We start from the raw sequence: 23,793 nt of genomic DNA on the forward strand, positions 1-23,793 counted from the left end.
TGAAACTGTTCTTAACCTGAGGTACCACTTTAGCTAATGGGGCCTTCAGCTGCTGCTGAGCCACCACTGCACGATTTCTGTTCTCATCCTGAAGCAAAGTTCTTAACCCGAGGTACTATTTCTGGGTTAGCTGAGTTTGTAAGCTGAAGCGTCTGTAACCTGAGATACCACTGTACTCATAAAAATACCAGAGTGGTTTCCCACATCTCCGAATAAAAACCATACAATAAAAAAAGCAGAGCAATCTTAAAATCCAAGATCAGTTATGTATTCTCTTCCATTAGCACTATGCTTCCCATCATTCCTGATCATTTCCCATGCTTTCTGGGAGCTGAAGTCCAGTGTTGGCTTTCCCTGTGCTAGAATAACCTGGAGCAAGAATGTATGCCCATCTACCCTTCTGCTTGTCCCGTGTGTAGAAAGCATGGGTCCAAGTGATTTTCCACTTGTCCCATGCTTTCTAGGGCCCTGCTACTTCCCCCGGAAAGTCCACACTTCAGTGCTAAATCAGAGCACCCTAATCTTCTGATTGTAACCTGGTTTAACTCCTTTTAATCTTGAATATCCGATTACCCTTGGCCCTCCAGACATAGCTGAACTACAACTCCCAGCATCCCATGCTTTTGGCGATGCTTCCAGGGCCGAAGAGGGTTTCCCATCCCTGCATTAAGCCATGTAAAAATTAGAAGGTTTTCTCATTGTACACATGGTGCATGGTGATCTCAGCCACACCAAGATGCCACTATTGCTTTTGTGTCAGCTGCTTATTCCAGCTCCATTTTGAGTTGGTATTTTGCTATTTTTGTTTCTTCCTTTTCTAGCTCATGTACAGGAAAGCATTATGGGAAGAAGGCAATAAGCCATGAAGGAGAATTCATCTTACTGGGAGTGGCTGACCACCCACACTTGAAGACATTGCTCTTTGCAGTCCTCCTGCCCTGCTACATGATGACCTTGCTGGGCAACACGACCATCATTGTGGTGTCGCGGCTGGACTCCCATCTCCACACCCCCATGTATTTCTTCCTCAGCAACCTCTCCTTCCTTGATCTTTGCTTCACCACCAGTGTGGGTCTGCAGATGTTGGTGAACTTCTGGCAGAAAAGCAAGACTATCAGTTATGGTGCCTGTGTGGTCCAGCTCTACATCTTCCTTGCTCTGGGCTCCACAGAATGTATTATTTTGGCTGTCATGGCCTGTGACCGCTATGCTGCGGTCTGCCACCCGCTGTGCTATACTACTATTATGAACCACTCCCTGTGCTTCAAAATGGCTGCTTTTGCCTGGATTAGTGGGCTGACATTGCCTTGGATAGCAGTACATCAGCACAAGTGGGGGTGAACTGCATCATGGGCACAGCAAGGAGACAAAAAGCCAAGGGGGAGAAAAACCAAATGTGGATCAGTTCCTAGTGAATTTTGTAGCTGTATGATAATGTGAAGGGACGTGGGTGGCGCTGTGGGTTAAACCACAGAGCCTAGGACTTGCCATTCAGAAGGTTGGCAGTTCGAATCCCCACGACAGGGTGAGCTCCCGTTGCTCAGTCCCTGCTCCAGCCAACCTAGCAGTTCAAAAGCACATCAAAGTGCAAATAGATAAATAGATACCGCTCCAGCGGGAAGGTAAACGGTGTTTCCGTGCACTGCTCTGGTTCGCCAGAAGCGGCTTAGTCATGCTGGCCACATGACACGGAAGCTGTATGCCGGCTCCCTCGGCCAATAAGGTGAGATGAGCACCGCAACCCCAGAGTCGATCACGACTGGACCTAATGGTCAGGGGTCCCTTTACCTTTACCTTTATGATGTTGTGAACCCAGATCCCCCCTTGGATTAAAACTAGTTCTCTAAATGTGACACCACACGAGGTGTCGAAATAGCAAATTGGAGTACTCAAAATATCAATATGCCATGAAATAAGTTTATCTGACCAACTTGGAAAGTTCCCGTATAGCTAGTTGATTCAAAGACTTTTGCTCCCTAAGGAGTTAAGTAGTATTTTTCTTTCCACGCCTTCCCTTGTGCAAGTCACAGCCTCCAGAGGACATTGCGCAAGCGAGGAGGAGGAGAGTCCTTTGAGGCTTCTTTGCTCATGGCTGCAGAAAAAAGTATTCCCCTAATTATTGGGTCTGAGTTCTGTTTCTTCTGCAGCTCCATGATGGTTCTTTAGGGAGCTGCTGAAGATGCAGGTGGGGAGGATAGCAATTTCCTCCCGCACCTCCCCGCTGGATAACATCATAAAATCTGACAGTAATTTGGTTTAAATTTTGTTTTTTTAAAAAATTACTAATTACCTTTGACACTCCAGATGTTGGTGAACTACAACTCCCATCTTCCCAAGGCTTTTGGCCATGCTTCTTCGGGCTGAACAGAACTGTGCTTCAGCAACATCTGGAAGGCTGAATGTTAAGTCATGTAAACATGAGAAGGTTTTCTTGTACACATGGTATCTGGTTCATATTCATACTGCATTGATTCAGAAGCAGATTGGGTAGAGATTACAATTAACTGGAGCTTGGACTTGGAGAACAGGGACGAGTCTCATGTCCAAGAATGAGAATCACTGGGTGATCACAGTCTTGCAACCATGCCACTATTGCTTTTGTGCCAACTGTTTATCCCAGCTCCATTTTGAATAGGTATTTTCCTATTTTTGTTTCTTCCTTTTCTAGATAATGTACAGGGAAGGATTGTGGGAAGAAGGTAATCAGAGCCATGAAGGAGAATTCATCTTACTGGGAGTGGCTGACCGCCCACGCTTGGAGATGTTCCTCTTTGCCATTATCCTGACCTGCTACATGATGACCCTGTTGGGAAACACAACCATCATTGTGGTGTCACGACTGGACACCCATCTCCACACCCCTATGTATTTCTTCCTCAGCAACCTCTCCTTCCTTGATCTTTGCTTCACCACCAGCCTCGGACCACAGATGCTGGTGAGCTTCTGGAAGAAAAAGAAGTCTATCTCCTATGGTGGCTGTGTGGCTGAATTGCACATCTCCCTTGCTCTGGGCTCTACAGAATGCGTCCTTTTGGCTGTCATGGCCTATGACAGATATGCTGCAGTCTGTCATCCACTGCGCTACACTACCATTATGAGCCACTCTTTATGTTTCAAAATGGCTGCCATCGCCTGGCTTTTTGGCTTCAGCAATTCACTAGTGCACACAGTGATGACTGTTCAGCTTCCACGGTGTGGAGAGAACCGAATAGACCATTTTTTCTGTGAGGTGCCAGCCTTAATCAAACTGGCCTGTGTTGACACCTCCTTCAACGAGACTTTGCTTGTTGCTTTTAGTGCAGTGTTCCTTATAGTACCACTAGGCCTCATTATGGTCTCTTATAGCTATATTGTGGTTGCTGTGTTGAGGATCCGCTCAGCAGAGAGCAGGCAGAAGGCCTTCAACACCTGTGCTTCCCACTTGATCGTGGTGTTGCTCTTTTATGGGACGGCCATCTTCACCTACGTCCAGCCCGCGTCCAACTACTCCCGTGATCAGGGCAAAATGGTTTCCCTTTTCTATACATTTGTTGTCACCATGCTCAATCCCCTAATCTATACCCTGAGGAACAAAGAGGTGCACAAAGCTCTAAGAAGACTGACGAAGAGAACTTAAGACCAATGTCTCCCAACTCCATGCAGAGGCTCTGTGGTTATATTTTAATAAAAATAAATAAAACATCACTGATCACTTATATGGCAACCAGAGCTTCTTTTTTATGTTAGATTACCTGCACTTGATTGTGGTGTCACTCTTTTATGGGATGGCCATTTTCAGTGACCCCCACCTCCATCCAGCTACTCCAGCTACTTCCAACAATAAATCTGAATACCTCAACCACTTGATATCCATATTTAACTTTTTCTGGGCCTTTGCCTCCATTAGTGAAAGCCATCTGGGTGTCTTCCTTTCTAAGAGATCATTATATTTTATCCATACGTTGTACAGAGATTTCCTAATTACATGATTTTTTGAAAGCATTATGGGCCTTTACTTTATCATACCATAGATATGCATGCCATCCAAACAAATTATCAAATCCCTCTAAATCTAAAACATCAGTGTCTTCTAGTTATATCCATTCTTTAATCCAGCAAAAAGCAGCTGCCTCAAAATAGATTTTCAAATCTGGCAGGGAGAATCCCCCTCTTTATTTAGAATCCCTAAGTAATTTATATTTAATTCTGGGTTTCCCCCCCTGCCAGATAAATCTAGATAAAGCTTTCTGCCATTCTTTAAAGCATTTCACATTGTCTATGATTGGGAGGGCTTGAAACAAAAACAAAAAAACCTTTGCCAATACATTCATCGTAACCACTGAAATTCGGCCCATTAATGACAGTTTTAAATTTGACCATATCTCTAGGTCTCTCTTAATTTCATTCCATAGTTTCTCATAGTTCTCTTTATATAAGTTCAAGTTTTTCCGAGACAGATTCACACCCAAATACTTGACTTTTTTCACAAAATCTAGGCCCGTCTTTTCTTGTAATAGTTTTATTTCATCATTATCCAGATTTTTTTCTAATACTTTGGTTTTTCTCTTATTTAACTCAAATCCCGCTACCTGCCCGAATTCCTGTATCACCTCCAGTGCTTTCACTGCACTGGAGTCTGGATCCTGTAATGTCAGTACTAAATTGTCAGCAAAGGCTTTTAATTTATATTGTTTGGATTCTACTTTAATACCTTTAATTTGTTCATCTTTTCTAATCATACTTAGCAAGACCTCTAGGACCGAAATAAACAGGAGAGGGGAAAGTGGGCACCCTTGCCTGGTTCCCTTCTCAATTCTAATTTCCTCCGGTACCACATTATTTACAATAATTTTAGCTTTTTGTTCATGATAGATTGCATTGATACCATTTAAAAAGTCATGTCCCATCCCCAATCTGCTTCTGAATCTATGCAGTATGAATATGAACCAGGTACCATGTGTACAAGAAAACCTTCTCATGTTTACATAACATTCAGCCCTCCAGATGTTGCTGAAGCACAATTCTGTTCAGCCCCCGCAAGCATGGCCAAATACTGGGATGATGGGAGTTGTAGTTCACCAACATCTGGAGGGCCAAAGGGAATCTAGTATTTTTTAAAAACAACAACAACAACATTTAAACCAAATTACTGTCAGATTTTATGATGTTATCCAGCGGGGAGGTGGTGGAGCAAGTTGCTATCCTCCCCAGCTGCATCTTCAGTAGCTCCCTGAAGAACCATCATGGAGCCGCAGATGGAACAGAACTCAAGACTCAATAATTAGGGGAAAATTTTACGCTGCAGCCATGAGCAAAGAAGCCTCAAAGGACTCTCCTCCTCCTCCTCGCTTGCGCAATGTCATTTGGAGTCTGTGACTTGCATAAGGGAAGACCTGGAAAGAAAAATACTACTTAACTCCTTAGGGAGCAAAAGTCTTTGAATCAACCAGCTATATGGAAACTGTTGGTCAGATAAATTTATTTCATTGCATATTGATTTTTCTGAGTACTCCAATTTGCTCTTTGGACACCTCGTGTTGGTGTCACGTTTAGAGAACTAGTTTTAGTCCAAGGGGAGGGGGATCTGGGTTCACATCATCATACAGCCACAAAATTCACTAGGAATTGATCTACATTTGGTTTTTCTCCCCCTTGGCTTTTTGTCTCCTTGTTATGCATACGACACAGTTCACCCCCCTTGTGGTGATGTACTGATATTCAAGGCCCTGTCACTGATATTCTGCAACATGTATTTGACACCATCATTGTGTATTAGTGGCAGTGCTTTTTCCCTCCTAAAAAACTGTTTAGGGGTGCTCTCATTTTCCTACTCATATTGAAATACTGCCCCTCAATGAGCCCAAACTTAGATTCACAAAATGTTTTGGAGTATGCGTACCCCTGCGCCCCCCCCCCAAGCACTGATTAGTAAATAATGTGCTTCAGGTTGTTCTGCAATGCTTCCTCAGTGTTACCACATAACTGCTGGGGCTATAGCATAACAAATGTGGGAGAAACCCCTTACACCAAACATTTGTAGTATAGAGTATTTCAACAGGAAGTTTGCAATGAATGGAAATGCAGCAGTGTGACTGCCCCCCAAATTCTGCAGGTGCAATCAGCATGGTTTGGGCAACCCAGCCAGATGGGCAGGGTACATATATAATTGTTGTTGTTGTTGGATTGTATGTGACCACCCCAAAAGCATCCTGAGCACAAAGAGCTATGAATGTGTGTTAAAAAGGACAGCTGCAGGGGCCCTTAATTTGACTTTCCAATCCAAGATATTTCAGCTTAGCTGTCTGCCAATTCTACACACACACACACATACACACACACACCACACCACACCACACCAACACACTGCTTTTCTGTTTAATGCATTTTACAGCTGCTGATTGTCATTGTGTCATGTGAACCAGCCATTTGGTATTATTGCTACTTTGGTGGGGGTGACTTCCATCCTGCAGAACCAGTTTGACACTGTTTTCCCCACCTTCTTCCCCTCCCATCTTATGCCTTACAGTAGATCTTTAGGAAGGACATTTTATCCTCCATTTTATTCCCATCAATCCAACAGTCGTATTAATGGCAGTCTTTTTTATCTTTATCTTTTTAAAAAGGATATTAGTTCTCAATGCACACCTCCAAATGTAACTTCTAGGGATGAAGGAGAATGTACCTAATAGGCACCAGCAGTTACCATTCAACCTTAAAATGAATGCACCTGAACTCTGAAGGTGAATGTAGACATTACAATATACATGACATTCAGGCTCTAAATATCAGTTGCCAGGAACTGCAATTGGAGAGGGTGGTTGTTGTGCTCTCCTTGAGCTTATCCACTTTTAGCTTTCCTCCACACTTTCCGGACATGGTCCATGCTTTAAATCTGCGCCTGAATGACCTTTCACTTTAAAGAGTTTTTTCTGTGGTGAATGCACAGGAGCAAAATGGGGGTGGGGGGCACTAAAACACAGAGTTTTAAAACAAGGACATGTGCCTGGAAAGAACGGGGCAAGCCCATTGTACCTCAGGATATAGATTAATGCATTAAGCTTGGTGACAACATATGCATAGAAAAGGGAAACCATCTTGCCTAGTCACAAGAATAGTTGGACCGGGGGTTGAAGGTAACTGAAAATGGCCGCCCCATAAAACAGCGACACCACAATCAAGTGGGAGGCACAGGTGTTGAAGGCCTTTTGACTGCCCTCAGCTGAGTAAACCTAACACAGCATCATAGTGTAGCTATGAAAGTCCATAAGGAAGCCTAGGGGTGCTACAAGGAATACCACACTGGAAGCAAAGAGCACCACCACATTCAGTGAGGTATCAGAACAGGCCTATTTGACTGAGGCTGGCACCCAGGGCCAGCCCTATCATGGGGCAAACTAGATAACTACCTAGGCCACAGACCTCAGAGGGGTGCAGTACAGACTGCAGTGTCCAGCCTGATTCATTGGCATATCCGACAGTCAATTCAAAATTAAAAAAAAGCTCTGGTTAAGACAAAAAGTGCCACATAAGTGATCAGTGAGGTTTTATTTATTTTTTATTAAAATATAACCACACAGTCTCTGAACGGAGTTGGGAGAAATTAGTCTTAAGTTTTCTTCATCAGTCTTCTTAGAGCTTTGTGTACCTCTTTGTTCCTCAGGGTATAGATTAAGGGATTGAGCATGGTGACAACAAATGTATAGAAAAGGGAAACCATCTTGCCCTGATCGCGGGAGTAGTTGGACGGGGGCTGGACGTAGCTGAAGGTGGCCGTCCCATAAAAGAGCGACACCACGATCAAGTGGGAAGCACAGGTGTTGAAGGCCTTCTGCCTGCTCTCTGCTGAGCGGATCCTCAACACAGCAACCACAATGTAGCAATAAGAGACCATGATGAGGCCTAGTGGCACTATAAGGAAGACGGCACTAGAAGCAACAAGCAAAGCCTCGTTGAAGGAGGTGTCAACACAGGCCAATTCGATTAAGGCTGGCACCTCACAGAAAAAATTGTCTATTCGGTTCTCTCCACACCGTGGGAGCCGAAGAGTCATCACCGACTCCACCACTGAGGTGCTTAGCCCACTAATCCAGGCAAAAGCAGCCATTTTGAAGCATACGGAGTGGCTCATAATGGTAGTGTAACGTAGTGGGTGGCAGACAGCAGCATAGCGGTCGCAGGCCATGACAGCCAAAAGAACACATTCTGTGGAGCCCAGAGCGAGAGAGATGTAGAGCTGGGCCACGCAGGCACCATAACTGATGGTCTTGCTTTTCCTCCAAAAGTTCACCAGCATCTGGGGACCAAGACTGGTAGTGAAGCAAAGATCAAGGAAGGAGAGGTTGCTGAGGAAGAAATACATGGGGGTGTGGAGATGGGAGTCCAGCCGCGACACCACTATGATGGTTGTGTTGCCCAGCAAGGTCATTGTGTAGCACATCAGGACAAGACCAAAGAGCAACATCTCCAAGTGTGGGCGGTCAGCCACTCCCAGTAAGATGAATTCTCCTTCATGGCTCTGATTATCTCCCCACATTGCTTCCCTGTACAACATCTGGAAAAGAAAAAAAAGATAAATAGCAAAATACCTACTCAAAATGGAGCTGGAATAAACCGCTGGCACAAGAGCAATAGTGGCTGAGATCACCCATGTACCATGTGTACAATGAGAAAACCTTCTAATTTTTACATGGCCTGATGCAGGGGTAGGGTACCTGCACGTAAGGGTTGGGATGCTTAATGTTTTGTAGTGATCTAAAGAAGGCAAATAAATGTTGAAAATAATTAGATTGAAATAAAGTACCAGCTATCATATGCTCATATATAAACCAGTGGTCAGCCACACTTTGAATACTGTGTACTATTCTGGTGGTCAAATCTTAGAAAAATGTAGACTTGCGGTTAAAAATATGTAAAGACAAAGAGTATACAATAAAATGATCCAGGCTTGGAGACCTCCCTTATAAGGAAAATCTGTTTTAAAAAACTTAACAAAGGTTTAATAACCTAATTGTATCAGCTGCAAATGCAAGTAACAGAAACACAAAAGCTGCTTTTTTGTTGCTGCTTGTATATAAAAGAAAGATCAATTTAAGGAGGGAGGAGGAATCTGTGATAAAGATGCTTAATCTGTCCCCCAACTTCAGCTTAAAATATCCATCCCAGGCACTTTCTCCATACAGTAGTACCTCAGGTTACGTATGCTTCATGTTACATACGCCTCAGGTTACAGACTCCGCTAACCCTGAAATAGTACCTCGGGTTAAGAACTTTGCTTCAGGATGAGAACAGAAATCGTGCTCCGGCGGTGTGGCGGCAGTGGGAGGCCCCATTAGCTAAAGTGGTGCTTCAGGTTAAGAACAGTTTCAGGTTAAGAACGGACTTCCAGAACGAATTAAGTACTTAACCTGAGGTACCACTGTATACATTTCCAAGCACATGTCTCAAAACTTTGAGGGAGAGAAACTTTAGGAGGAAAAACAAGACAAGAAAATTGCTCACCAGCATATCATGAAAAGTGTCATGTCCCATGAACAGAAAAATGATAACAACAACAATAAATAAACTTTTATTTGTATCCTGTCCTCCCCGGCCAAAACTGGGCCCAGGGCGGCTAATATCAGATATATAACATCAGTATAAAATCAAACAATAATTAAACTACCCACTAAAAACAAGTGTATTCAATATTATATCTCCATTCTTCTCTTCATTTCACATCCATCCTATAATTTATGGTCCCTTTCTCAAGATGACACTCCTTACACTACCTCACTAGGGCATGTCATTTTAGGGGGTGAAACTTAATTTTTGCAAATTTATTCAGTGAGGGGTATTTCTGACTGTGAGGAATTCAAATCTGCTGTTATTTTTTGTGACTGGACAACATGTAGTTTGATGTCGACGTTTGATGAAGAAGCACATAAACTACTTTTGGGAAACCAAATAATACTTAATTTTATCATATATATAACTGCAAGTACTTGACAATCAATTTTCATAATATTCATGCAATCTTACACCCATTTTATTTACCAAGCAAAACTAAATTGTATTAATTTAACCAAAATATCTTTTGAATTCCCAAGACATATTAAAACTTTTTTGTACCCCACATTTTTGGAATTTAAAAGTGGAAAAATTCAATATACCCTACTATCTCACCCCTGTCACAGTGAGAAGTAAATTAATTATGTCTAGGTCAGTTTTACACACTGGATATTCTTTTATTTATTTAATATGTGTATAGCCCAAACTGCATTCTCAGGTCTCTGGCTGGGGAAAATAAAATAAGATTTGCAAAGAAGAATATTAACAACAACAAAAATCTATCCCATGGAGTGGTCCATAGCTTGGCCTCTTGGCCTACTATGACAGTCTGTATTGAGAGAGCAAGTGGCTCCACCTTGGGCCAAGGAAACTCTCACAGAGCTTACTCTGGATGCAACTCCAGGTCATCAAAAAGGTGTTGTGTAGAAAATACCAGGGGAAGGGGAGGCAAGTCCTTTGGGGCTTCTTTGCTCATGACTGAAGGGTAACATGTAGTTTTCCCTTAATTACTGAGTCTGAGTTCTGGCCCTTATGGGGCTTCATGATGGTTCCTCAGAGAGCTGCTGAAGAAGGGGAGAGAGAGCAATTTCCTCCACCTCTCTCATCCTCCTGGATAACATAATAAAATCATTTGTCCTGACCCCTGAAGGCCCCTTTTGAGATAGAGAGATCAGACTACTATGGTCATGTATTTGTGCTGGTACCAACAGATAGTATGGGACACAATGCTGAGGCAGAAGAGCCAAGGCACTGGACCGAATTAGCCAAGCCACCCAGGGTAAGAGTTGCGGAGAGTATTTCTCTTTTGCTACCACGATTTACATTGATCATTATGGAGATGCCTCCAGATGTAAGAGAATCTGCATCTCTTTCTCTTTCAGTCTCCTCCTGTCTTTTCCCCCTTGACCCTCTCCCCTTCACAAACTCATACACATACTGGATGTTCTTGCTCTCTGCTTTTTCCAAAAGATTTCTTATCAGTGTGGCTCAATGTGTGCTTCCTTTTGCTTGGCTCATCCTCTCTGGGTTTCTCCCCCAGTCGCCATCTTCCCTTCTGTCCCCCCTCTAGTCACATAGGAAGGGCCATAGCTCAGTGGTGGAGCATCTACTTTGCATGCAGAAGGTTCCAGTTTCAAACTTTGACATCTCTTGAACGGGCTTGCAGAGAGCCGGGTCTGCAATCTTGACAGCTGCTGCCTGTCAGACTAGACCAGTGTCCTTCAAGCTTCAATCACCAGAGCTGTTGGACTGCAACTCCCGTCATCCATCACCATTGGCTAAGGTCTCTGGGTCATGGTGGGAGTAGTAGTCCAACAACACACAGGAACCCAAGCACGGAGAATACTGTGTAATGCTAAGATAGGGGTGAGATAGTAGGGTATATTGAATTTTTCCACTTTTAAATTCCAAACATGTGGGGTACAAAAAAGTTTTAATATGTCTTGGGAATTCAAAAGATATTTTGGTTAAATTAATACAATTTAGTTTTGCTTGGTAAATAAAATGGGTGTAAGATTGCATGGATATTATGAAAATTGATTGTCAAGTACTTGCAGTTATATATATGATAAAATTAAGTATTATTTGGTTTCCGAAAAGTAGTTTATGTGCTTCTTCATCAAACGTCGACATCAAACTAAATGTTGTCCAGTCACAAATGGGATGGATATTTTATGCCGAAGTTGGCGGACAGATTAAGCATCTTTATCACAGATGCTTCCTCCCTCCTTAAGTTGATCCTTCTTTTATATACAAGCAGCAAGAAAAAAGCAGCTTTTGTGTTTCTGTTACTTGCATTTGCCCTGATACAATTAGGTTATTCAACCTTTGTTAAATTTTTTTAAACAGATTTTCCTTATAAGGGAGGTCTCCAAGCCTGGATCATTTTATTGTATACTCTTTGTCTTTACATACTTTTAACCGCAAGTCTACATTTTTCTAAGATTTGACCACCAGAATAGTACACAGTATTCAAAGTGTGGCTGACCACTGCTTTATATATGAGCATATGGTAGCTGGCACTTTAGTTCAATCTTATTATTCTCAACTTTAAATTTGCCTTCTTTAGATCACTACAAAACATTACCATTTTCAGTAAGCATCCCAACCCTTACGTGCCGGTACCCTATCCCTGCATCAGGCCATGTAAAAATTAGAAGGTTTTCTCATTGTACACATGGTAAATGGGTGATCTCAACCACTATTGCTCTTGTGCCAGCGGTTTATTCCAGCTCCATTTTGAGTAGGTATTTTGCTATTTATCTTTTTTTCTTTTCCAGATGTTGTACAGGGAAGCAATGTGGGGAGATAATCAGAGCCATGAAGGAGAATTCATCTTACTGGGAGTGGCTGACCGCCCACACTTGGAGATGTTGCTCTTTGGTCTTGTCCTGATCTGCTACACGATGACCTTGCTGGGCAACACAACCATCATGGTGGTGTCGCGGCTGGACCCCCATCTCCACACCCCTATGTATTTCTTCCTCAGCAACCTCTCCTTCCTTGATCTTTGCTTCACTACCAGTGTGGCCCCGCAGATGCTGGTGAACTTCTGGAGGAAAAGCAAGACCATCAGTTATGGTGCCTGCGTGGCCCAGCTCTACATCTCTCTCGCTCTGGGCTCCACAGAATGTGTTCTTTTGGCTGTCATGGCCTGCGACCGCTATGCTGCTGTCTGCCATCCACTGCGTTACACTACCATTATGAGCCACTCTGTATGCTTCAAAATGGCTGCTTTTGCCTGGATTAGTGGGCTAAGCACCTCAGTGGTGGAGTCGGTGATGACTCTTCGGCTCCCACGGTGTGGAGAGAACCGAATAGACAATTTTTTCTGTGAGGTGCCCGCCTTAATCGAATTGGCCTGTGTTGACACCTCCTTCAACGAGGCTTTGCTTGTCGCTTCTAGTGCCGTCTTCCTTATAGTGCCACTAGGCCTCATTATGGTCTCTTATTGCTACATTGTGGTTGCTGTGTTGAGGATCCGCTCAGCAGAGAGCAGGCAGAAGGCCTTCAACACCTGTGCTTCCCACTTGATCGTGGTGTCGCTCTTTTATGGGACAGCCACCTTCAGCTATGTCCAGCCCGCATCCAACTACTCCCGTGATCAAGGCAAGATGGTTTCCCTTTTCTATACATTTGTTGTCACCATGCTCAATCCTTTAATCTATACCCTGAGGAACAAAGAGGTGCACAAAGCTCTAAGAAGACTGACGAAGAGAACTTAAGACTAATGTCTCCCAACTCCGTTCAGAGACTGTGTGGTTATATTTTAATAAAAAATAAATGAAACCTCACCGATCACTTATGTGGCACTTTTTGTCTTAACCAGAGCTTCTTATTAATTTTGAATTGGCTGCCGGATATGCCAATGAATCAGGCTGGACACTGCAGTCTGTACTGCACCCCTCTGAGGTCTGTGGCCTAGGCAGTTATCTAGTTTGCCCCATGATAGGGCTAGCCCTGGGTGCCAGTCTCAGTCAAATAGGCCTGTTCTGATACCTCACTGAATGTGGTGGTGCTCTTTGCTTCCAGTGTGGTATTCCTTATAGCACCCCTAGGCCTCATTATGGACTTTCATAGCTACACTATGATGCTGTGTTAGGTTTACTCAGCTGAGGGCAGTCAAAAGGCCTTCAACACCTGTGCCTCCCACTTGATTGTGGTGTCGCTGTTTTATTGGACGGCCATTTTCAGTTACCTTCAACCTACTATTCTTGTGACCAGGCAAGATGGTTTCCCTTTTCCATACATATGTTGTCACCACGCTTAATGCATTAATCTATATCCTGAGGTACAATGGGCTTGCCCCGTTCTTTCCAGGCACATGTCCTTGTTTTAAAACTTTGTGTTTTAGTGCCCCCCCTTTTTGCTCCTGTGCATTCACCACAGAAAAAACTCTGTAAAGCGAAAGGTCATTCAGGCGCAGATTTAAAGCATGGACCATGTCTGGAAATGTGGAGGAAAGCTAAAAGTGGATAAGCTCAAAGAGAGCACAACAACCACCCTCTCCAGTTGCAGTTCCTGGCAACTGATATTTAGAGCCTGAATACCATGTATATTGTAATGTCTACATTCACCTTCAGAGTTCAGGTGCATTCATTTTAAGGTTGAATGGTAACTGCTGGTGCCTATTTGGTACGTTCTCCTTCATCCCTAGAAGTTACATTTGGAGGTGTGCATTGAGAACTAATATCCTTTTTAAAAAGATAAAGATAAAAAAGACTGCCATTAATACGACCGTTGGGTTGATGGGAATAAAATGGGGGATAAAATGTCCTTCCTACAAATCTACTGTAAGGCCAAAGATGGGAGGGGAAGGAAGGTGGGGAAAACAGTGTCAAACTGGTTCTGCAGGATGGAAGTAATCTCCACCAAAGTAGCAATAATACCAAATGGCTGGTTCACATGACACAATGACAATCAGCAGCTGTAAAATGCATTAAACAGAAAAGCAGTGTGTTGGTATGGTGTGTGTGTGTGTGTGTGTGTGTGTGTGTGTAGAACTGGCAGACAGCTAAGCTGAAATATCTTGGATTGGAAAGTCAAATTAAGGGCCCCTGCAGCTGTCCTTTTTAACACACATTCATAGCTCTTTGTGCTCAGGATGCTTTTGGGGTGGTCACATACAATCCAACAACAACAACAATTATATATGTACCCTGCCCATCTGGCTGGGTTGCCCAAAGCATGCTGATTGCACCTGCAGAATTTGGGGGGGGGGCAGTCACACTGCTGCATTTCCATTCATTGCAAACTTCCTGTTGAAATACTCTATACTACAAATGTTTGGTGTAAGGGGTTTCTCCCACATCTGTTATGCTATAGCCCCAGCAGTTATGTGGTAACACTGAGGAAGCATCACAAAACAACCCGAAGCAAATTATTTATGCTACTACTAATCAGTGCTTTTTTCCTCGGGGGGCACAGGGGTACGCAAATCCAAAACATTTTGTGAATCTAAGTTTGGCCTCATTGAGGGACAGTATTTCAATATGAGTAGGAAAATGAGAGCACCCCTAAACAGTTTTTTAGGAGGGAAAAAGCACTGCCACTAATACACAATGATGGTGTTAAAAAAATGTTGCAGAATATCACTGACAGGGCCTTGAATATCAGTACATCACCACAAGGGGGGTGAACTGTGTCGTATGCATAGCAAGGAAACAAAACCCAAGTGGGAGAATAACCAAATGTAGATCAATTCCTAGTGAATTTTGTGGCTGTATGATGATGTGAACCCAGATCCCCCTCCCCTTGGACTAAAACTAGGTCTCTAAACGTGACACCAACACGAGGTGTCCAAAGAGCAAATTGGAGTACACAGAAATATCAATATGCATTGAAATAAATTTATCCAACCAACAGTTTCCATATAGCTAGTTGCTAGCCAGGGAGACCAAGGCCAGAGTGCAGATGTTTATAGGGTCTTTTAATAATAATAAAAACCATCATTGATCACTTTTGTGGCACGCTTCACTTGTATAAAACTTTATTTTTTCTTTCAGTTTGACTGTCATTAATATGACCATTAGGTAGATGGGAATAAGAATGGAGGATTAATCTTCCTTCCCAAAGATCCACTGTAAGGCCAAAGATGCAGGTTGGGGAGAGGGGGAACAGTGCCAAATTGGTTCTGTGGTACTGAAGCTGCTCCCACCAGCAGTAATACAACACTCTTGGTTCCCATGACATGATCAGCCATAGTAAAATGCTGCCATAGACTGGCTTGAAGTTGAGGAATGGTGGGAGGACACAGCTCAGAGCTTGGGGATTGGTGGTGGGACAACACTGAGGGGTCAAAGGGAGCAGAGGGAGAAGACTGGGAGGAGGTGTTGGTAGCTGAAGAGATAGCAGGGCTTAGTGACCCAGAGGAGCCTGTAGCAGAGAGAAGTCCAGAATAAGGAGCTGAAGCAAGAAAGGAGGGAGACCACGAGGTAAGGATGAGTCTCTGGCTGGTGAAGAGGCATGGGTGTCTCCCCCACCTGCTGTGATGAGCTCTCCTCCCTGCTGGTCTCACATAACCATGAGAGGTATGACATAAGAGACAATGGAAATGTAAAAGGTGTAACAATAGGATGTAATGAATACAAGGTAAAAGCCTTTGCTGATGACTTGGTTCTAACTATTGAGGATCCTGAGCAAAGTATAAAAGAGGTGTTGGAAGAGATAGAACAGTTTGGTAAGGTGTCTGGTTTTAAATTAAATAGGAAAAAGACTAAAATAATGGCTAAAAACATCGATCAAGAAATAATTGAAAGAATACAGCAACAAACCGAGATGAATGTGGTTAAAAAAGTAAAATACTTAGGGATTATGTTAACACCCAGAAATATTGACCTGTATCAGAATAATTACGTACCAGAATGGAATAAAATCAAACGGGACCTGGAGGTGTGGGGAAGAATGAAATTATCATTTTGGGGAAGAATAGCAACGATAAAGATGAGCGTGCTACCGAAACTGTTGTTTTTGTTTCAGACAATTCCAATAATTAGAGGTGTGACAATATTTAAGGAATGGCAAAGAACAATATCAAGATATATATGGCAGGGCAAGCAGCCAAGAATAAAATTTAAGATACTGACAGATGTGAAAGAAAGAGGAGGCTTTGCCCTGCCAGACCTAAAGCTGTATTATGAAGCTTCGTGTCTTTGCTGGGTAAAGGAATGGATAAAATTAGAAAACACACAATTGTTGGATTTAGAAGGGTACGACAATAGATTCGGGTGGCACGCATATTTATGGTGTGAAAAGTATAGAGTGCATAAAGGTTTTGAAAACCACATCTTTAGAGGACCGCTGAATGAGGTTTGGAATAGGTATAAAAACCTTTTAGAATTCAAAACACCATACTGGTTATCACCATTGGAAATTATGAGTGTAAGAAAGGTCAATATGTCAAGGAATTGGATTACATATGAGAATTTGTTGGTGAAAGAAGGTAATAAATGGAAACTAAAACCATATGAAGAAGTTAAGAAAAATGTATATGATTGGCTGCATTACCACCAGATAAATGCGATGTTTAAAAAGACATTGTGGGAGAGAGGTTTCCAAGAAAAGCAATCGAGGTTTCAGCAGGAGATTCTGAACAATGATGTTAAAGTTCTGTCAAAAATGTATAAATTATTGCTTGAGTGGCATACGAAAGATGAGGAAGTGAAATCGGTTATGATTCAGTGGGCCAAAGATTTCGGATATAATATTCAATTCGATCAATGGATAAAATTGTGGGAGGAGGGAATGAAATTCACTGCATGTACTACAATAAAAGAAAACGTAATGAAAATGATGTATAGATGGTACGTAACACCAGTGAAACTTGGTAAGATGTACAAAATTTGTAACAAATGTTGGAAATGTAAAGAAAAAGAGGGAACATTTTACCACATGTGGTGGGAATGTAAAAAAGTGAAATGCTTTTGGGAAATGATTTACAATGAGATGAAGAAAATGTTGAAATATACATTTATCAAGAAACCAGAAGCATTTCTACTTGGGATAGTAGGGAACGAAATCAGTAAGAAAGATGTGAAATTGTTTAGATATGCAGTGACAGCAGCAAGAATTTTGATGGCCCAGAAATGGAAGCAGGAAGAAATGCCGACCAAGGAAGAATGGAGAATGAAATTGACGGAGTATGCAGAGATGGACAAATTGACTGGAAAAATAAGGAACCAACGCGATCAGAGATTTTCCGAGGACTGGAGTAAATTTACAGAATATATCAAAACTGAATGTGAGGAGCAACTAACGCTTGTTGGCTTTCAAGAAGCTTTGTGAAAAAGACTGATAGAAATGTTGCTTAAAAGAAAGGTTAAGACCAAGAGATATAATGTGCAATATAAATGTAAGAAATGTGAGATGTAGTGAGAGTATGGAGAATTTTCAGATAGGCTGATGGAAGTCAAAAAGATGTTTATGTCAAAACAAATGTTAAATTTGGAGAAAATGTTTATTGGAAAGTGAATAAAAATTATTTATATAAAAAAAAAACCATGAGAGGTATGACAAGGGAGAAGTTAGCTTCACCCAGGTGCAGTCTCAGATTGCTTGGGGGGGGGTAATCCAGGTGAAGAGGGGACTTAGGCAGCTATGAGGAGACTTGGCAATTGCTTCATGGGAGCAAGACCCACTGGAGATGAGTTGCTGTGCTCATTAGGCCTGACACTCCTCCGCAGATCTTGTTTTTGCTAGTTAAGAGTTAACTCCAACTTGCTCAGTGTGATTTACTGCTGACTCGCTCCAGTCAGATGCATTAACTCAAAAAAGGTTGGTGTTCTGCCGAAGACAGTGGACCTTTAGGATTCAGTTGGACAACAAAGACCATCAAAATTGCTCTTTATTGGGTTTTATTAACAGGATGAGGAAAATAAAGAACGAAGGAAGAGGAGGCAGACAATATCTTATGGCCACATCTATTGCTGGAGAATCCCCCTTCTTGGGCCAGCAATGAGTCGAACGGGTCTACAGGAAGGTCTGCAATGAGATTCCCTTTGGTGGGCTTGGACCTTATACACTTTATGGAAGTATTGACGATCACCTTGCCTATTCCCATATAGCTAGTTAATTCAAAGACTTTTGCTCCCTAAGGAGTTAAGTAGTATTTTTCTTTCCATGCTTTCCCTCATGCAAGTCACAGCCTCCAGAGGACATTATGCAAGCAAGGAGGAGGAGAGTCCTCTGAGCCTTTGTAAAATTTTCCCCTAATTATTGAGTCTGAGTTCTGTTCCTTCTGGGGCTCCATGATGGTTCTTCAGGGAGCTGCTGAAGATGGAGGTGGATAGCAACTTGTTCCACCACCTCCCTGCTGGAGAACATCACAAAATCAGTTCTCCTGACTCCAGAAGGCCCCTTTTGAGAGAGACCGTGCTACTACAGTCATGTAGATGTGCAGATACTAACAGATACTATGGGACACAGTGCTGAGACAGAAGGGCCCAGGCGCTGGACTGAATTAGGCAAGCCAACCGAAGTAAGAGTTTTCTGGGGGGAGCATTTCCCTTTTTCTTCCACCTTTTGCATTGATCATTATGCAGATGTCGCCAAACATATGAGATTCCGCATCCCTGTCTCCTGCTTTGAGCTGTCTCCCTTGCCACTCTCCCCCTCTTTGCATGCCTCTGTAGCTGCAACATACTCTGCTTCGGTGGAAGATAATGCTACACAGTTCTGTTTATAACTACCCCATGAAACAGGTCCATCCCTGAACATAAACACATATCCACTTGTGGATTTATAATCAGCATAGTCGCCAGCCCAATCTGCCCCAGTATACCCAATCAAACCAGGATTACTGACAGCTGCTAACCTTCATTTAGAATATATAGTACCCTTTAGATACTGCACCACCCTTTAAACTCCTGCCCAATCATATTCAGTGGGGGCATTTACTTTTCTACTAAGTATCCCCACAGCATTGGCTATGTCAGGTCTACATGTGGTAACTGAATACAAAGGTTTACCAATCATTGACTGATATTGTTGACTGGCAACGGGTTTGAACTCTGCTGATTCTTTAAGAAGTCAGTGGCCATGGCTGTAGCAACTGTGTTTTCAGCTTGCATCTGCCTGCTTTCAATTAGTTCATGGATCTTTTGCCTTTGGTTGAGAATCATAGAATCATAGAGTTGGAAGAGACCACAAGGGCCATCGAGTCCAACCCCCTGCCAAGCAGGAAACACCATCAGAGCACTCCTGACATATGGTTGTCAAGCCTCTGCTTAAAGACCTCCAAAGAAGGAGACTCCACCACACTCCTTGGCAGCAAATTCCACTGTCGAACAGCTCTTACTGTCAGGAAGTTCTTCCTAATGTTTAGGTGGAATCTTCTTTCTTGTAGTTTGGATCCATTGCTCCGTATCCGCTTCTCTGGAGCAGCAGAAAACAACCTTTCTCCCTCCTCTATGTGACATCCTTTTATATATTTGAACATGGCTATCATATCCCCCCTTAACCTCCTCTTCTCCAGGCTAAACATGCCCAGCTCCCTTAGCCGTTCCTCATAAGGCATCGTTTCCAGGCCTTTGACCATTTTGGTTGCCCTCCTCTGGACACGTTCCAGTTTGTCAGTGTCCTTCTTGAACTGTGGTGCCCAGAACTGGACACAGTACTCCAGGTGAGGTCTGACCAGAGCAGAATACAGTGGCACTATTACTTCCCTTGATCTAGATGCTATACTCCTATTGATGCAGCCCAGAATTGCCGTCTTCTTCTCTTTCAACTTGAATCCCAAGGTAGTACTGAACATCTCCCAGTTCCTTGATATCCACTTCTTTGCTAAGATGTGCATAGTCTCTTTAATTTGCTGTAGCAATAATCAAGTCATGCAACTGAGCAGTTATCTCTCAAAACTAGCACCAACCGCCAAACTGATTGTCACAGCAACCGGTTAGAACATGGCGGTCGTTAGTCCTCTGTCGGAATGTTGAACTTTACTGTACCTTCACATCCCAGAGGGGTCCCTTCCAACACTACAGTTCTATGATTCTATGAAAATACTGTTATGAGTTTGAGGGGGGACAGGCTGTAAGCCTGGGCCCCTTCTAATTCCTGGATCCGGCATGGATTCAGTTCTTGGACTAGCTAGACCAGCCTGGTAATGGCCCGCTAAGTATGATTTAAGGTAACAAAGGAAGTGGCTCTGTGCAAATGGGTGGGCCTCCCTCCCTAAACTACCTGCTAGCTAGGAAGACCAAGGCCAGAGTACAGAATTGAGTTAGGAGAGCTAGAAGCTGGAGAAAAAGCTACAGGCTAGAAAGACAGAGGGAGAGTCATACCTGATTTCTACTGGAATCCAAGGCTATGGCTATGGGAGAAGGAAGACCCTCTTGGAGTGTAATGTTGCCAACCCCTCCATCATAGGCCCAGGTGGTATATATGTGTAAAGAAACCATCTCTCTTAAAGACACCACCGTCTCCGCTGTCCCTCAGTCCAAGGAAACGGAATCCTGGGTAAGCATCTGGGACCCTTTGAATATTCAGGGAGCATGTACCAATAATGTTGAAAGCAAAGCTACACCATGTCTTCATGTTGATTAAATGTGTATTGACCGGGGATGGAGGAGACATTAGACTGAGGTTCTAATTTAAAATGAAGTTACGTAATTTCCTCCTTCTGAAATAAATATGCTAACCTAAACATGGCCATTCTTTGAAATTCACACAGCGCAGCTCTCCAGTCAAGTAATGTGTATAAAACTGCATATAAGTCTGCACCCTATTCTTCTGACAATCATCTGGTTTAAATGTTGTTGTGTTGTTGTTTTTCAAAAAATAGTAGATTACCTTTGGCCCTCCAGATGTTGGTGAACTACAACTCCCATCATCCCAGTATTTGGCCATGCTTGCTGGGGCTGAAAAGAATTGTGCTTCAGCAACATCTGGAGGGCTAAATGTTAAGTCATGTAAACATGAGAAAGTTTTCTTGTACACGTGGTTCCTGGTTCATATTCATACTGTAAAGATTCAGAAGCAGTTTGGGTAGATATTACACTTAACTGGAGCTTGGATTTGGAGTACGGGGACTAGTCTCATGTCCAAGAATGAAAATCATTGGGTGATCACAGCCTTGCAAGAATAATAATAATAATAATTTATTATTTATAACCCGCCCATCTGGCTGGGCTTCCCCAGCCACTCTGGGCGGCTTCCAAAAAAATATTAAAATACTGTAATACATTAAACATTAAAAGCTTCCCTAAACAGGGCTGCCTTCAGATGTCTTCTAAAAGTCTGGTAGTTGTTGTTCTCTTTGACATCTGGTGGGAGGGCATTCCACAGGGAGGGCGCCACTACCGAGAAGGCCCTCTGCCAGGTTCCCTGTAACTTGGCTTCTCGCGGCGAGGGAACTGCCAGAAGGCCCTCGGTGCTGGACCATGCCACTATTGCTTTTGTGTTGTTTATCCCAACTCCATTTTGAGTAGGTGTTTTGCTATTTTTGTTTCTTCCTTTTCTAGATAATGTACAGGGAAGGATTGTGGGAAGAAGGTAATCAGAGCTATGAAGGCGAATTCATTTTACTGGGAGTGGCTGACCGCCCACGCTTGGAGATGTTGCTCTTTGGTCTTGTCCTGGTGTGCTACACAATTACCTTGCTGGGTAATACAACCATCATTGTGGTGTCGCGGCTGGACCCCCATCTCCACACCCCCATGTATTTCTTCCTCACCAATCTCTCTGTCCTTGATCTGTGCTTCACCACCAGTGTGGGCCCTCAGATGCTGGTGAACTTCTGGAGGAAAAGCAAGACCATCAGTTATGGTGCCTGCGTGGCCCAGCTCTACATCTTCCTTGCTCTGGGCTCCACAGAATGTGTTCTTTTGGTTGTCATGGCCTACGACCGCTATGCTGCCGTCTGCCACCCGCTGCGCTACACTACCATTATGAGCCACTCTGTATGCTACAAAATGGCTGCCGCTGCCTGGGTTAGTGGCCTTTGCAACCCAGTGATGGAGACAGTGATGACTCTTCGGCTCCCACGGTGTGGAGAGAACCGAATAGACAATTTTTTCTGTGAAGTGCCAGCCTTAATCAAACTGGCCTGCGCTGACACTTCACTCACTGAGGCTGTGCTCTTTACCTCCAGTGTGCTGTTCCTTGTAGCACCCGTAGGCCTCATTATGATCTCTTATAGCTTCATTGTGGCTGCTGTGTTAAGGATCCGCTCAGCTGAGGGCAGGCGGAAGGCCTTCAACACCTGTGCTTCCCACTTGACTGTTGTGTCTCTCTTTTTTGGAACAGCCCTTTTCACTTACCTCCAGCCCCCGTCCAACAATGCCCATGACCAAGCCAAGATGGCCTCCCTTTTCTATACATTTGTTACCACTATGCTCAATCCACTCATTTATACCCTGAGGAACAAAGAGGTGCACAAAGCTCTAAGGAGACTGATGAAGAGAACTTAAGTCCAATGTCTCCCAGCTTCATTCAGAGGCTCTGCAGTATATTTTAATAAAAAGTCCTCATTGATCACTTATATGGCACTGTTGAAATGTACAAAGCTCCCCTTTCATTTTCGTCTCCCACAGAATAATCCAATGAATTAGAATGTATTATAATGGTTATTCCCGAAAGTCGACTACAAGTTGCTTAAGATGAGCCAAGCTGGATCAAGCCAAAATCCTATATAGTCTAGCGTTGTCATATGTCTGGGAATTCCGGGACATGCCCTCTTTTGGGGATCCTACATGCCCATCCGGGGGGGGGGGGGCGTGTTATATCTTAAAGCAAATGTCCTGGATTTGGGGGTTTTTAAAGAAAAAAATGTGCACAGGTGACTCTGGTTCAAGCTCAGCCTCTGGTGCTCAACACAATGGCTGTGCATGTTTATAGTATCTTTTAATAATAATAAAAAACCCCTCTTTGACCTCTTTTGTGGCACTCTTCACTTGCCTAAAACTTTATTTCTTCTTTTAGTATGACTGTCATTGGGGACACGGGTGGCGCTGTGGTCTAAACCACTGAGCCTCAGGAGGTCAGCGGTTCGAATCCCCACGACGGGGTGAGCTCCTGTTGCTCGGTCCCAGCTTCTGCCAACCTAACAATTCAAAAACCAGTGCAAGTAGATAAATATGTACTGCTGTGGCAGGAAAGTAAATGGTGCTTCCGTGCACTGCTCTGGTTTCAGTATTCCGTTGTGCCAGATGCAGCTTAGTCATGCTGGCCACATGACCCAGAAAAACTGTCTGAGGAGCAGACAAACGCCGGCTCCCTCGGCCTGAAAAGTGAGATGAGCGCCACAACCCCAGAGTCGTTTGCAACTGAACT

At 43.3% G+C, this 23,793-nt stretch overlaps 4 protein-coding genes across 5 annotated transcripts; 3 read left to right on the forward strand and 1 right to left on the reverse strand.

Moving 5' to 3' along the window:
- Nucleotides 1–655: 655 nt before the first annotated feature.
- Nucleotides 656–13,319, forward strand: LOC310670784 (olfactory receptor 2G3-like). 2 transcript variants are annotated; one of them, XM_083426544.1, is made up of 2 exons: nt 656–784; nt 12,306–13,319. In XM_083426544.1, the coding sequence occupies exon 2, from the start codon at nt 12,306–12,308 to the stop codon at nt 13,248–13,250; it is 945 nt and encodes a 314-aa protein (XP_083282670.1). In that variant the 5' UTR covers nt 656–784; the 3' UTR covers nt 13,251–13,319. The 2 variants fall into 2 exon arrangements, with proteins under 2 accessions (XP_083282670.1, XP_083282671.1); XM_083426545.1 differs by lacking the exon at nt 656–784 and adding an exon at nt 12,255–12,268.
- Nucleotides 2,453–3,646, forward strand: LOC310670787 (olfactory receptor 2G3-like). Its single transcript, XM_083426548.1, has one exon. The coding sequence runs from the start codon at nt 2,672–2,674 to the stop codon at nt 3,614–3,616; it is 945 nt and encodes a 314-aa protein (XP_083282674.1). The 5' UTR covers nt 2,453–2,671; the 3' UTR covers nt 3,617–3,646.
- On the reverse strand, nt 7,510–8,695 carry LOC310670785 (olfactory receptor 2G3-like). The gene is made up of 2 exons (XM_083426546.1): nt 8,569–8,695; nt 7,510–8,530 (listed from the first exon to the last, which is right to left on the reverse strand). Exon 2 carries the CDS (start codon nt 8,528–8,530, stop codon nt 7,586–7,588), a length of 945 nt encoding a protein of 314 aa, XP_083282672.1. The 5' UTR covers nt 8,569–8,695; the 3' UTR covers nt 7,510–7,585.
- Nucleotides 13,320–20,484: 7,165 nt separating the features above from the next.
- LOC310670753 (olfactory receptor 2G3-like) lies at nt 20,485–23,002 on the forward strand. Its single transcript, XM_083426482.1, has 2 exons — nt 20,485–20,979; nt 21,984–23,002. Exons 1-2 carry the CDS (start codon nt 20,905–20,907, stop codon nt 22,929–22,931), a joined length of 1,023 nt encoding a protein of 340 aa, XP_083282608.1. The 5' UTR covers nt 20,485–20,904; the 3' UTR covers nt 22,932–23,002.
- Nucleotides 23,003–23,793: the final 791 nt, after the last annotated feature.

The sequence above is a fragment of the Podarcis tiliguerta genome (genome assembly GCF_965153285.1).
Source record: "Podarcis tiliguerta genome assembly, chromosome: 2".
NCBI lineage: Eukaryota > Metazoa > Chordata > Lepidosauria > Squamata > Lacertidae > Podarcis > Podarcis tiliguerta.

Excerpts from the sequence above, each read along its gene's own strand:
- LOC310670784 (XM_083426544.1), top strand. The coding sequence starts at position 12,306 with ATGTTGTACAGGGAAGCAATGTGGGGAGATAATCAGAGCCATGAAGGA.
- LOC310670785 (XM_083426546.1), bottom strand. The coding sequence starts at position 8,530 with ATGTTGTACAGGGAAGCAATGTGGGGAGATAATCAGAGCCATGAAGGA.
- LOC310670787 (XM_083426548.1), top strand. The coding sequence starts at position 2,672 with ATGTACAGGGAAGGATTGTGGGAAGAAGGTAATCAGAGCCATGAAGGA.
- LOC310670753 (XM_083426482.1), top strand. The coding sequence starts at position 20,905 with ATGTGTAAAGAAACCATCTCTCTTAAAGACACCACCGTCTCCGCTGTC. Across the intron at positions 20,980-21,983 it reads CCAAGGAAACGGAATCCTGG|ATAATGTACAGGGAAGGATT; the intron begins GTAAGCATCTGG and ends TTCCTTTTCTAG.